The sequence below is a fragment of the Crotalus tigris genome, unplaced genomic scaffold (assembly GCF_016545835.1).
Source record: "Crotalus tigris isolate CLP2741 ecotype Arizona unplaced genomic scaffold, ASM1654583v1 scf7180000023584.419172, whole genome shotgun sequence".
NCBI lineage: Eukaryota > Metazoa > Chordata > Lepidosauria > Squamata > Viperidae > Crotalus > Crotalus tigris.
The window spans coordinates 201041-214936 of NW_024100059.1; the positions used below are offsets into that span (position 1 = coordinate 201041).

At 39.6% G+C, this 13896-nt stretch overlaps 1 protein-coding gene across 2 annotated transcripts in view; it reads right to left on the reverse strand.

Moving 5' to 3' along the window:
* The window catches only part of LOC120297126 (cAMP-specific 3',5'-cyclic phosphodiesterase 4B-like), an 89374-nt gene that overhangs the window by 63420 nt on the left and 12058 nt on the right, over positions 1-13896 (reverse strand). The window contains exon 1 of one of the 2 annotated variants that reach the window (XM_039319393.1): positions 3817-3836. The exons of the other annotated variant lie outside the window; for it this stretch is intronic. Coding sequence (XP_039175327.1) covers positions 3817-3821 — 5 coding nt within the window. The 5' untranslated portion in view covers positions 3822-3836. Of the gene's footprint in view, positions 1-3816; positions 3837-13896 lie in introns of those variants that run through there. 2 annotated transcript variants of the gene reach the window in all.

The following is a 13896-nucleotide window of genomic DNA, read 5'->3' on the forward strand; positions in this document are numbered from 1 at the left end:
CTGCCGACTGTGGAGAGATGGTGGTCAATCCGGTCGTTCGCGGAAAGCCCTCCAGAAACCAACAGAAGAAAGGCTAGCGTCACTCCAGAGCCTAGCCCAAGCTACAAGCAGCCGAAACCAAAAAGCTTGATCATAAATAACATGCTTGGAACTGGGTAAGAATACCGATTCTCTCTCTTCTACTTGATTGATTTCCTGGGAAAAAAAACCCCAAGAAGCAAAAATCCTCCGAAAGTGAGAAGAGGGGGATTTTTGCTCCACCCTCCCACAGACAGAAGAGGCAAATTAAATTTTTATGGGGGACAGAAATATACTAAAATGAAATGAATATAAGTCTTAAATCTGAATAAGTGTGAAATTGGTGGAATTCAGATTTTCTTAGCAAAAGACTATTGATGAAAACAGAAAGCAATTGCCTGTTTTGAAAATTGAAAAATGAACTGGTGCTGACATCTAGTGGTGGATGAAAATATATAATTATGGCTGCTCTAAACATAGGAACTGGCAAGCCCAGGAAAAGATAACTTGTTATTGCGACCTTCAATGTTTCAACTAAACGAAGAACAGCTATAATAAAGAAAAGAAAACATTTTGGGCTATCTACAAAGTGAGAATTATAAAACTTAAAAAAAATTGACCTTCCTGGATTATAAATACTTATTGAATTGTGACTTTAAAGCTGTTTGCAGAGAAAGGAAAACTTTGATTTTTGGTTATCATGGAACATCAGAGATCTGCAGAAAAAATATATCAAGAAAAAACAAATACTTGCCAGGAGGAAATGTATGCTATGATACAACTAGTACAAATGACAATGACTTCAAACCACTAGGAAATTAAAAATAACTTTGAAAATTTAAATGAAGACATCTTCAATTTAACTTTACAAAAAAAATTCTCAGAAAAAAAAGATCAAGTAAAGCAGATAACTGAACATAAACCAGAGGAAAGAGATTTAAAGATGGAATTCAACAATGGAAGAAACTATGATTTAACCCAGGTGGAGAAAAACATGCAGGAAATATTGGACATGGAAAAGACAACTTATACTTCAAGATTACAAAATAAGTCTAAGGACAAGAAAAAAGATTCGAGAAAGTGGATTGCAGAGCTGTCAGGAGAACTACAAGAACTTGAGAGGCAAAAAGTGATAAGAGAAACTAGAGAGAAAGAAAGATTTTCAAGGAATATGAAGGGGTGAAATATTCCCACAAAAACACCTTACTTGACTCATCTCTTATACCTATAACAATATCTACAATACTATGGGAAGACTTTTTGGTCCAGCGGAGCATACTGACTAGGAAAGATGTTTGGCAGGGGAAAAAAGGCTTAAGTTAGAATTAAGAAATTAGATGATGGGACTTATCAGATGGAATATTTAAGGATTAAGCACTTGTTTGAATATGGTTAAAGAAATAAAATTTTGGATATAAATGAATTTTAGTTTAAGAGGGATAGGCTCCTCAAGTAACATAGTATTTTTTGTTTATGATATGAGAAATATAAAAATGTTGGGATGATTTATTTTTTTTTATTTATTTTTTTTATTAAAAAGTTTTATAAATTTTACAAAGAAAAACATAACAATACAATAACAAAAAACCACATATACAAAAAGAAAAAAAAAACTAAACATTACACAACAAAACCCCCCTCCCCCCACCCCCACCCAAACACCCCCCTTCCCCCCCCCGAGCTTCCCAAAGCAGGATATAGGCTTAATTAAAAAAACAGTTAAGAAATTATATTTATAGAAAAAAAGAAAGAAAAAGAAAAAAAAATAGCATTAACATATATATATATATATAAAAATAAAAATTATGAAAAAGCTATATGATATTTTTTTATATCCAATTTAAATTGTATAAATTTTATCCATTTATCCCAAACAGCAAGAAATTTCTCTTGCGTTTGTTCCTTTAAAAAAGCCGAAATCTTTGCCATTTCCGTCAAATAAGACACTTTAAGAAACCATTCCTGCAATGTAGGCAAAGATTCCTTCTTCCAATATTGTCCTACTAACAGCCTCGCGGCTGTAATCAAATTTAACATCAATATAACCTCCTTTGTATCACAGTCAGTAACTATACCCAATAAAAATAATTGCGGAGTAAATTTTACCCTCCTTCTAAAAATTCTCTGGATATTCCACCATATCTTAATCCAAAATGCTTTTATCTCTCTACACAACCACCAAATATGATAATAGGTAGCATCCATACAACCACATCTCCAACATTTAGGTTGTAAGTCAGGGTACATAAAAGACATTTTTTGTGGATCAAGGTGCCATCTATAAAACATTTTATAAAAATTCTCCCTTAAGTTCTGTGCTTGTGTAAATTTGACATTTCTCACCCAAATGGTTTCCCAAATGTCCAATGGAACTGGCTCACCAAAATTCTGTGCCCATCTGATCATACAATCTTTAATTAGTTCCGTTTCTGAATCCAATTCAACTAAAACCCCATAAATCCTCTTAATGTGGGTTTGTCTTTGATCCTTCACTTGCTTAATAAGATTTTCATCTTCTCTAAGAAGACCCACCTTACAATCCACCTTCCATCTATCTACTAGTTGCCTATATTGGAACCAAGAATAAATAATATTTTCTTGTGCTAACTCTTCCCGTGATTTTAACTGCCAGTTTTGTCCATCCCATCTAAGTAACTGTCTATAAGATACCATATCCATTTTAGCACCTCTTTTTATTCCTTCTATCGCATGCCAAGGTATAGCCCATAATGGTACTTTAAAATCACTTTTATAATATTTTCTCCAAGTCCTAAGTAAAGAAGTTCTTAAAATATGAGCTTTAAAGACCCAATCCATTTTTTTATTAAATATTAAATAGGCATGCCACCCAAAAAGTAAATCCCATCCCTCTAAATGTAATATCTCAGAGTTTGTCAAATTTACCCAATCACTAATTAGTGTTAGAACCACTGGTGGGGATGATTTATATGAGGGAAATGTTTTAGATACTTAAGTGTAATGGATTTTGAGAAAATTTCAATTAATAAGAATGTTTTGAATAGTTCTAAAAGATTAGCTGTGGATTTATTAGATGGAATACTTAAAAGATTAAATATTGGTTTGAATATCCTTGAAAAGATTAGAAAATTTTTGGGACATAAATGTATTATTTTAGCTTAAGAGAGACATATTTTTCAAGTAGTATATTATTTCCTTCTTTTTTTCTTCTCTCTTTTTTTGTTTTTGTTTTAAGATATGAGAAATGTAAAACTGTTGAGATGGCTTGTATGAGGAAAAAGACTTAAATATTTAAGTGTAATTAAATTTTAACAGGTAAAAATAAATTTAAATAAGAACTTTAATAACAGGATCTATGACAAGGTAATTAAGATGACTAATTAGAAAAGAAGCTTCATATTGATGTGGTTGTTATTTGTAGAAATATTAGAAAAATGTTTATATTCAATTGTTATCTACTAAAATATTGAGAAATGTATTAATTTAAGGTTGATAGAGAGAATATTATTGGAAGAAGAGAAAATCAACAAAGGCTACGATGTGGAATATAGAATTATAGAAAATAATTGTTATTGATTGTTTGTAAATATAAACCCGGAAAGCATGCTATTTACCAAATATTAATGGTGATTATGTTAAAAAAATTAATAAAATATATTTCTAAAAAAAAGATCAATAACTCTTGACAGACATGTCCTCCATAATATTTAAGCCGCTCAGAGTTACCTTGAGGTAAGATGGGCAGTATATAAATTTTATAAACAAACAAACAAACAAACTCAATTCCCTTTGAAAGCCATTCAAGATAATAACCGTTACCCCATCTTGTGGTAATTAATTCCACTGATGAATTATTTGGTAGGTGAAGATGTGCTTTACTTGATCTGTTCTACTGTTAAGTCTCCCTCCGATCAGCTTCACTGGATTACTTGAGGTTCTATTGTTTAGAGAAAGAGAGAAACTTCTCTCAATCCATTTTGCACACCAGTCATGATTTTATACTTCTCAGTCATGTGCCCTCTCAGCTGCCTTTTTCCCCAAACTCAGGAGTCCCAAGCCCTCTAGTCTTTTTTCATGGGGAAAGTATTTAAGATTCCTGATCATTTTCATTTCCCTTTGCTCTACTTTGGCCAATGCTACTATCTTTTTCCAAAGGCCGTGATCAGAACTATACAAAATATTCCAGATGAGCACATATTGAAGATCTGTAAAAGGGCATTACAAAGGGGCCAATTTTATTTTCAATCACTTTTAATGATCCTTAATTTGCCTTTTCCATAGCTATCATGGATAAGTTTACTCAAAAGCCTTGGACAAAGAACTCTGCCAAAGACTTTTAAAGCAGAATACTTTAACAAATCCATGCTGATTTTCCTTTGACAAGGTTCGTTCTTCCATTAATATAATTATTTTTTCCTTCGATTATTGTTTCTACCTATTATTTTCCAGACATTGAGCTGACTAGTCAATAATTTCCCAGGTGTCTTCTGGGCCTCTTTTTAAAAATAAGCATTCACATTTGCTACTTTTTAGTCTTCTGGCACTGGGCATGATCTGAGGATTAATACATACACACACACAAAACACAGGATTAAAACTCTGGGTTCTGATGACATCCATCCATCCAAGATAGATAGATGCTAGATCAGCGGTTCTCAACCTGTGGGTGGGGACCCCATTTGGAGTTGAACGACCATTTCATGGGGATCGCCAAACAACGCAGTCCGCCATTTCCCCCCCCCTTTCCTTAGCTGTGCTACTCCCTTTTATTCTAGTGGCTTTTGAAAGCCAATAGAATAGACTCTCTTGAATAGAGTCTAATTCTATTGGCTTTCAAAAGTCAATAGGAATTGTCCAGGCTGTCTCTGCCCTGCTGAACCCGCCAAAAGTCACATTCTGCAAACGGTGCTGCAAGTTGTCTGCAGCGAAAGCGAGCTGTCTGGAAGTTTCCACCCCTCCCTGCTAAGCAACTACTAAAAATGTAAGTAAAAGAGGGCCAAGGGTGGGAGGTGGGAGGCCGGCGGGCGCAGGGAGGGTTGCTGGCGCACGTGGGGCCTGGCGGGTGCCTTACCTCCCTTGGGCTGGGCCAGCTGGTGGCCCAGCCGGTGGTCGGCCTGCGCCATCTCTGCCGCTTGCCAGCTACGCCTTGGCCAGCGCAGGGGGGCGGCACCACACATGCGCAGCGCTCCCAGGCAGGGAAAGTCCTCGACTTACAACCGGTTGGGTAGTCCTCGACTTATGACCGGTTGGGGTCACGGCATTAAAAAGGTTGAGAACCACTGTGCTAGATAGTTAGTTAGACAGAAAGACAGAAGGATGGATAATCTAGGATGAATGTCATCAGAGCCCAGTGTTTTAATACTATACTGTCAAGTCCCTCAAAATGTTTAATTTTTGTGATTTTTTTTCCCCTCCATGTGAAAGTCAATACAGGCTGTCCTACTTTCCATTTCCTGAAGGAAGTCTTCTTAACTTTTACAGCTTCCTTGATACTATTAGAAAGCAATGCTGGCCTCTTTCTGAACTTGGCTGACTCTTACATTCCAACTGAGCTACAATTATTGTATTTTTAAATAACCACAAGGAAATACAAAAACATTTCTTGACTTTTCTCATTTGCATGTATGCTAAGTATAATAACAAAATACTGTTGTTTTCCAGTCAGTTCTACTACAATTGCATCTTGCACCAGGTCACTGTTACTATTTTATGATTAAATCTACAGTTTTTCCTTCCCGGTCAGTTCTAAGGCATAGTTTCATATATGTCATTCAGAAATCAAGTATCTTTGTTGTAGTCTAAGCATGAATGTAGCCAGTCTACCTAAGGTTATCCGAAGTTCTCCATTTTGATAAAAACTCAATGCAGTTGTTGACTATCCTGGCAAATAATGTTTTTCAAGGCATTAAGAGTTAGAAGGTATTGAGTGACTAAACAACAATTATTTTTATAACAATCCCTTCTTTGTATACTGCCCTGATATATTTCACCATTGCAGGATGACCCTTGGCATTTTGATCAGGTGGTGGTAGCATGTCCCTAGGTCCAGTATATATTTATGGCCAGATATTGCCATCCAGAGAGATGTTTGGTCTTCCAATATTCTCTAGCACAGTGGTTCTCAACCTTTTTAATGTTGCGACCTCCAACCAGTCGTAAGTTGAGGACTACCCAACCGGTCGTAAGTCGAGGACTTTCCCCTGCCCAGGAGCGCTGCGCATGCATGGTGCCGCCCCCTGCGCCGACCCAGGCGTAGCTGGCAAGAGGCAGTGATGGCGCAGGGTGACCAACCCTCCCTGCGCCCACCAGCCTCCCACCTCCCACCCCTGGCCCTCTTTTACTTACATTTTTAGTAGTTGCTCAGCAGGGAGGGGTGAAGCTTCCAGACAGCTCGCCTTCGCTGCAGACAACTTGCAGCAAGGTTTGCAGACTGGGGCTTTTGGCGGGCTCAGCAGGGCAGAGACAGCCTGGACAATTCCTATTGGCTTTTGAAAGCCAATAGAATTAGACTCTATTCAAGAGAGTCTATTCTATTGGCTTTCAAAAGCCAATAGAATAAAAGGGAATAGCACAGCTAAGGAAAAGGGGGAAAAAATGGGGGACTGCGTTGTTTGGTGACCCCCGTGAAACAGTCGTTCGACCCCAAATGGGGTTGCGACCCACAGGTTGAGAACCGCTGCTCTAGCACATTAGGCTTTTTATTTTCATTGACAGATTCTCACCTCCTTCAGGATGCCCTTCTTTGTTCTTTCTGTAAAATTTATAATCAGCAAATACCCCAAACAGTAACAGAATATCAACAGAATCTGGCTTCTACTATAACTACCATATTTACTATATCTACATTCTCTTTACAGCAAATATTCTTAATTCCCCATCTTGGGTAGGACATGTGTAATGGCACAGAAATATTTATAAAATATCTATGTTATTTTTCAATGTTGGTGTGAATCTTTTGGGGGGCCATTTTGTCCCCTTTTATCTCCTGACTTGCCATGACCATTTATAGTCCACTTTCCACGTTGGTCCTATCCTTATAATATTTTCAAAACACTTATACCATTCCAAATGGATGTTGTCAGGAGTCAGCTTAAAATTTGTTCTTCCACCTTTTTAAAGTTATGGGACTTAATTTTGGTTCAAGGGGGGCTAGTCTCTCTAATATAGGTTTGGCTTATCTCTCTGCCCACTCCCATTCTTATTCTCCAGTGCAGCAGTTCTCAACCTGTGGGTCGCGACCCCATTTGGGGTCAAACAATCATTTCACGGGGGTCGCCAAACAACGCAGTCTGACATTTTTTCTGACATTTTATTCCCCTTTTCCTTAGCTGTGCTACTCCCTCTTATTCTATTGGCTTTCGAAAGCCAATAGAATAGACTCTCTTGAACAGAGTCTAATTCTATTGGCTTTCAAAAGCCAACAGGAATTGTCCAGGCTGTCTCTGCCCTGCTGAGCCCGCCAAAAGCCCCAGTCTGCAAACGGTGCTGCAAGGCGAACATTCTGCAAAGCTTCCCTCCCTGCTGAGCAACTAAAATGTAAGTAAAAGAGGGCCAGGGATGAGAGGTGGGAGGCCGGTGGGCACAGGAAGGGTTGCTGGCGCGTGTGGGGCCCGGCGGGTGCTTTACCTGCCTTGGGCCGGTGGTCGCCCTGCGCTGTCACGGCCGCCCGGGAGTGCCTGGGCCTGCCTGCCGCCGCCCCGAACGGGCAGCGGCCAAGGTAAGGCTAGCGGGGCAGTGGCGGGTGCAGGGAGGGTTGTTGGCATGTGTGGGGCCCGGTAGGTGCCTTACCTGCCTTGGGCTGGGCCAGCTGGTGGCCCAGCCGGTGGTCGCCCTGCGCCGTCACTGCGCAGCCACCCAGGAGCACCTGGGCCTGTCTGCTGCCGCCCCTTGCCAGCTATGCTTTGGCCAGTGCAGGTGGCGGCACCACGCATGCGCGGCGCTCCCGGGCAGGGAAATACAGGTAGTCCTCGACTTACAACCGGGGTCGCAGCTATAAAAAGGTTGAGAACCACTGCTCCAGTGCCTTCTAAACCTCTCTGCCTGGTACCATAGTCTCTTCTGGGCACTGAGAATAGATGATAGCCTTATGCTTCAATGCAAAATGGCAAAGGAGAAAGCTGTGAGAAAAATAAACTACATGTTGTGCATGCACGGTTATTAGTGTAAGAACCATACAGCCCTGGTTATAACAATTCAGTGTAAATAGTTGTGTTAGCTTCCTTCTCTGGTATACCTTATTATATGCACCATTCTAGCACAATCAGCATCATTGTGAAACTAAATCAGTACAGCTGCAAACATGTCCCTCCCCTCTATGCCTCATCACATTATCAAACCAGGCTGGATCAGCACATGGGTTTTTCCAGTTGAGCCCTTTAGTGTTTGGGAGTAGACCAGTTGTCCACAGCTGAGCGGGCCTTAGGCAGCCTCTCACGCTGTTATAGCAGAGGAATCTCAACAGGCAGAACTGTTGGTGTCTTCTGGTCAACAGCTAGAAACGAGAATACCCACAACTGCCACATAAGGTGAAGCTCAAAAAAGTGATACCTTGAAGCAGCAGCAAGTTTAAACACTTACTCTTTTATTATTAGTTTATCGCAATATGATTTTTTAAATGAGAGACAGAGAAAGAGAGATTTAAAACCAAATTAGAAAGGACACACATCATTTTTGCAAGCCTTTTGCACAACTTGCTTGGAAAATGGACAAATTACCCTTGAACCAAATAAGTTTTACAATTCATTTTTAGATTGTATCAGGCATTCTTTTATTGAATTTCGAAACATGGTAAAGTGGCCCAGTGTACTTTGAGCCCCTTGAACAAAGCTCTAGATTTCACCTTCAAAGCATCAGCCCTGTCTCACTTGCTGAATGAAAATTCTGGATTTCATTTTTTTTCCCCAGTAAACCTTACATCAGACCAAATACCAGCTTAATTTCCTTCTCAAGTTGCTTGCGTCAAGCATTTTTATACATCCAATTCATCTTGGCTGTACCTCTGCATATATCATGGCACTTTATCTGGTGTGTGTGTGTGTATGTGTGTGTGTGTGTGTGTTGTGCACAGCTGTTTTTGTAATCAATTTAGCTGCAACTCCTTCTGAAGGATCACTATGCACAGATGTTGAGCGAGCTGCTGACGACATTCTACTCCTACCCCAGGGCAACAGATAAGATTAAGGATACCAAGGGAGGGGCAAGGAAAGTAATGGTGGCCTTATCACTGTCAGGGCAGAGGAGTAATAAGAATAAGAATTTACACGACAAAAGTCAGTTCTGCCCACAATTTGGGATATGGAATATTTTTTTTCTCCCAGAGACTGAGGACTTCTCAGTTTTCCACACCTTCAACTCTTGTCACTCACTTAGGGGAAAAAAAAATCTTTCTTCTGTCTCTTAATTCTCTTGACTGTCCCTCCATTTCCTTGGAGCGGAAAAAAATACAGAATATGTGTGTCTCCTTTTAATAGGGCATTTCTTTTAGAACAGTTCCCATAATTATATAATGTCATTCATAGGTGTAGAATCTATCCTCAGACTATTTGTTGAAAATATTTGTTAGGTTATTTTTGGAGCGCAACTTCCAACCACATCAATACACAAAATAAACGATTTTACTACAGAATGCCATAAATGCACAAATAACAAGTATCAGTCAAATACAAAATAACTTACAAGCAGCAACTGTGTTAGTTATAAGCATCATCCAGCCAAGAAAAAGATATGCAATATTAGCCAAATGCAGCAATAAATATACAAACTCCTAGAAATATTTCACTTTAAACTAGCAGGATGCAAATTCTGTTGGCTTCAAGACAGAGCCTAGAATGGGTTTTTTTTGGGGGGGGGGTGTTTCAGAGGTAAAATAGATGCTTTAAACCTCTGTAGTTTGCCCAAAACATCTGGCTCTGCCCAGCCCTCAGGCCTGGGGCATTTTTCACATTCCTAAGAGAAGGCATGGAGAAAATAGGTAGGCCTTAGTGCCTCCTAAAAGATCTGCTATAATAAATATTTATTCTTTCAACTGGACCAGAATTCCAAAGCTGTGGGGATTATAGCCATTTCTCATAAGTCTAGTGGCTTTCACAGCTTAGAGGCAGTATCTCTGAAGAGAGATGTGAGTGTTCCTTCAAATGACTTCTCCTCACATTATTTAATGCTCCAAAGATGAAGCAAGTAGTAATAGGTGCAAATATTTTGGAGAGGGTAAGACCCATTGAACACTGGTGGTGCTACTTTTGAATACACACGTACATGCATAACTATAATATGTTGCACAATGATACATACTTAGCCAAAACTAAAACGCACTGAACTCAATATTACTACATCTGAGTAAACCTTCCCAGGATTAGGAACCATGGTTTCAGTCTTATGGACATTTGTTTCAGAATAACCATCTCACCTCTATGAGGCAGGCCTGTCCCTCCCATGCCGGCAGAGGAGGCATGCTTGTAGATCCCACCAGTCAAGGAATTCTGGCTGGCGGTGTCCAGGAAAACCGCCTTCTCTGCCATGGCCTTGGTGCTTTGGAACATCTTGCTCCCTGAGGTGAGATTGGCTCCCACCCTCCTGAACTTTCCATAAGAGCCTGAAGACCTGGCTCTGCCAGATGGCCTGGAGCTCCAAGAGGGAGTACCTGGAGGCTGGTTGATGGATCAATAGCAGATCCCACCTACCCCCCTGAGCATCTTGCTCCCTCCCCTTCCAACTTTAATTATAATTTTTGAATTATTGCTATAACTTTATTGCCTTTAAAGCTGTAAGCTATCCAGAGTCACCTTGTGGCAAGATGGGGGGGGGGGAAATTGATTGATTGATTGATTGATTGATTGAATTGAATGAATGACTAAAAATATAAGCAGTGAATTTGCTCCCAAGTAGATACTGGCAAAACACTGTGACATCCAATTTCCAGCATTTTGCAAGGTTTCTAAGGCTTGCTGTGTAGTCAGGGATTTCCTCCCTTCCTTGGTAGGACTGACATCTAGTAGCCTAACAAAGTAGAGAGAACCTTTCCATTGCATTTGGGATGAATGAACATTTATGAACACAATTTCTGGCCAACAATGGCTGCTAGATAAGAGAGATACAAGGCCACGTCTGTCCTATCTTACAGCTATATTTTATTAAGAGTTTCAAGACTGGATAATTGGTGTGAGACTCTTGGCTAGAGACCTTCATCACTCAAGTTCCCCTCTTTGTGTCTAGATGACAGAGACAGATCATACATTTCAATAATGTAACATTCAAGTTACTGATATAATCTGCTACTGAAATCAGCAGAGGACACAAGACATTTACATAAAAAATAAAGAAGTTGACAGGCAGAAAAGAGCCTTTAGGGAAGGGTGGTGCTTTTTAGGGAAAGTATCTTAGGGTGGAGAATTAGGGTTGGCAATATTAAAAGCATTGGAGACTTTGGATTCTTTTACTATATCGAGCAGGATGAATTTTTATTTTTATTTATTAAAAAAATTAAACTGCCCCAAAGCTGAAACTGGACCAGTTTGGATTTTGCTGTAATATTCCACTAGCTTCACTTCAATAATTTATTTACAGCACTTTGCTCTCCTCTGTTTTTCCAACATTGCCAATTAACAAACAACAAAATGTAATCCAAGAACTCATGAACTGTAAACTACATTATAAAAGTGTTAAGTGAGGTTGTATTCATTCATTGCTTGCTGACTTGTTATTCCAGGATGGAAGCAAGTATGGTAGATAAGAGATAAAGAGAGCAGTATTGCAAATATTTACCTACATGCCCAGTTTAAAACCATTTTCAGGCAATGGTGTTTAGACTGTAGCCTAAATCTAGAATCCCATAAACAGATGGGAAAGAATATCCCTTATTGCATTCAGTTTTGATGTTACTGAACTCCCAGTAGATCAAACTGGCAAAATCAAAAGTGGGAGATGCTGAAAATTATGATTCACAGCAGCATCTGACAAGCGCTGTGCTCTATGGGCAGCATATATTTTCATACAGGTAGTACTTGACTTATGACCACAATTGGACCAGAATTTCTATTGTTAAGCAAGGTGGTTGTTAGGTGAGTCATGCCAATTTTTATGTCCTTTTTGCTACAGTTGTTAAGCAACTCACTGCAGACGTTAAATTAACCCTGCTTCCTCCATTGACTTTGCTGGTGGAAAGTTAGCTGGGAAGGCCACAAATAATGATCGTATGATGTTTGCAATGATTGCAAAAATATGGCTAGCTGCCAAGCCCCTCAATTTTGATCACATGACCATGGAGATGCTGTGATGGTCATAAATGTAAGGACCAGTCATAAGTCACTTTTTTCATTGCTATTGTAACTATGAACCATGGCTAAACCAATGGTTGTAGGTCAAAACTATTTGTATGTTAATGTGAGTCCCCCCCCGCCCGCCCACTGCTTAGCTACATAGATAGACCATAGCTCAATAGGACTTGGAATATTAAAAAAATCTAGTGTATCTTTATAACAGGATCCAACAAAGCAACAGCAAGGAATCCCTCTTTGAGGGAGATGGGAAGGAAGGAAGGAAGGAAGGAAGGAAGGAAGGAAGGAAGGAAGGAAGGAAGGGAGGGAGGGAGGGAGGGAGGGAGGGAGGAAGGAAGGAAGGAATATAACACATACAAAGCTAAAACACACAAAGAACGATTGCAAAAACTAGGTATACCTAGTCTAGTGAAAAGAAGGACTAGGTCACTAGGGTGATGTGAGAGCAGTCTTCCAATACTTAAAGGGCTGCCACAAGGAAGAGGAGGCCAACCAAAGCACCAGAAGCAAGACAAGAAACAATGGATGGAAACTAACCAAGGACAGAAGCAACCTAGAACTGAGGAGAAAAATTAACCAGTGGAACAAATTGCCTTCGAAGCTGTGGGTGCCCAATCACTGGAGGCTTTTAAAAGACTTGACAGACATTTATCAGAAATAGTATAGGTCTCCTATGAGAGCAGGGGATTGGACTAGATGACCTCCAAGGTCCCTTCCATTACTGTTACTGTTATTGTTACTGAATCACCATTGGTTGAATGTCCAGCAAGTTTCTGGTGATCTGAAAGTTTGCTAGCCACAGTGCTAATAATACACCTCCCATGATTTGTAAAGTAATCACATCTGGAGACACACAGTCCAAGAAAACTTGAATAATGGGCTAGATGAACCAGATGTTAGAGTCAATTTTAAATATTTCTTAAGCCAAGCATAGGAAACATATGGACATTCAAATGTTCCTGAAGTACAACTCTTCAACCTCAAGCAACTTGGGCACTGATGAGCTATGCTACAATTCAGCTCTATCTTGGGGGCCTCAGATTCTCCAGGACTGAAAATATACACTAGTTATGGAAACATTTGCCATGAAACGTCACATGTAGCTTTCTAAAGTTTCTTACCAGATGTGCAGCCCTCGGGATATGTTGGATTTCTACATTAGTCACAGAACTTACTGAGCATGCGGCATTGATGGTGAGCGAAACAAAACTTGTTAAACAAGGAAAGAGCACATAGACGGGAGATTTCCCACATGTGGAATTAGGATGAGTAAGAACATCTGTACTGAAAGTTGATTGGCTAGTCACAATCATCTTGGGTCATAAGCACTGGATGTGGTTTATTCTCATTTTCAGAACTCAGAGAAAAGAAAGTAATTTCTGCTCTGGTTTACTAACATGCACAAAACTTTTAGAAATGTAAGTTCACTGATTCTGTGTTGGTATCCTCTGAAAATGGGAAATGAATATAGCCAAGATGTTGATTAAAAATCCATAGCAACCTCTCTGTTTCCAATCAAAATGGGTGAGGTGATTTTTTTGGCAGCTTTGTGATATGGAGAGGTTCTTCGCTCATAGAGTTCATGTAAGGTTAGGCATCAAATGTCAATTGTCACTTTTGCAGCTGG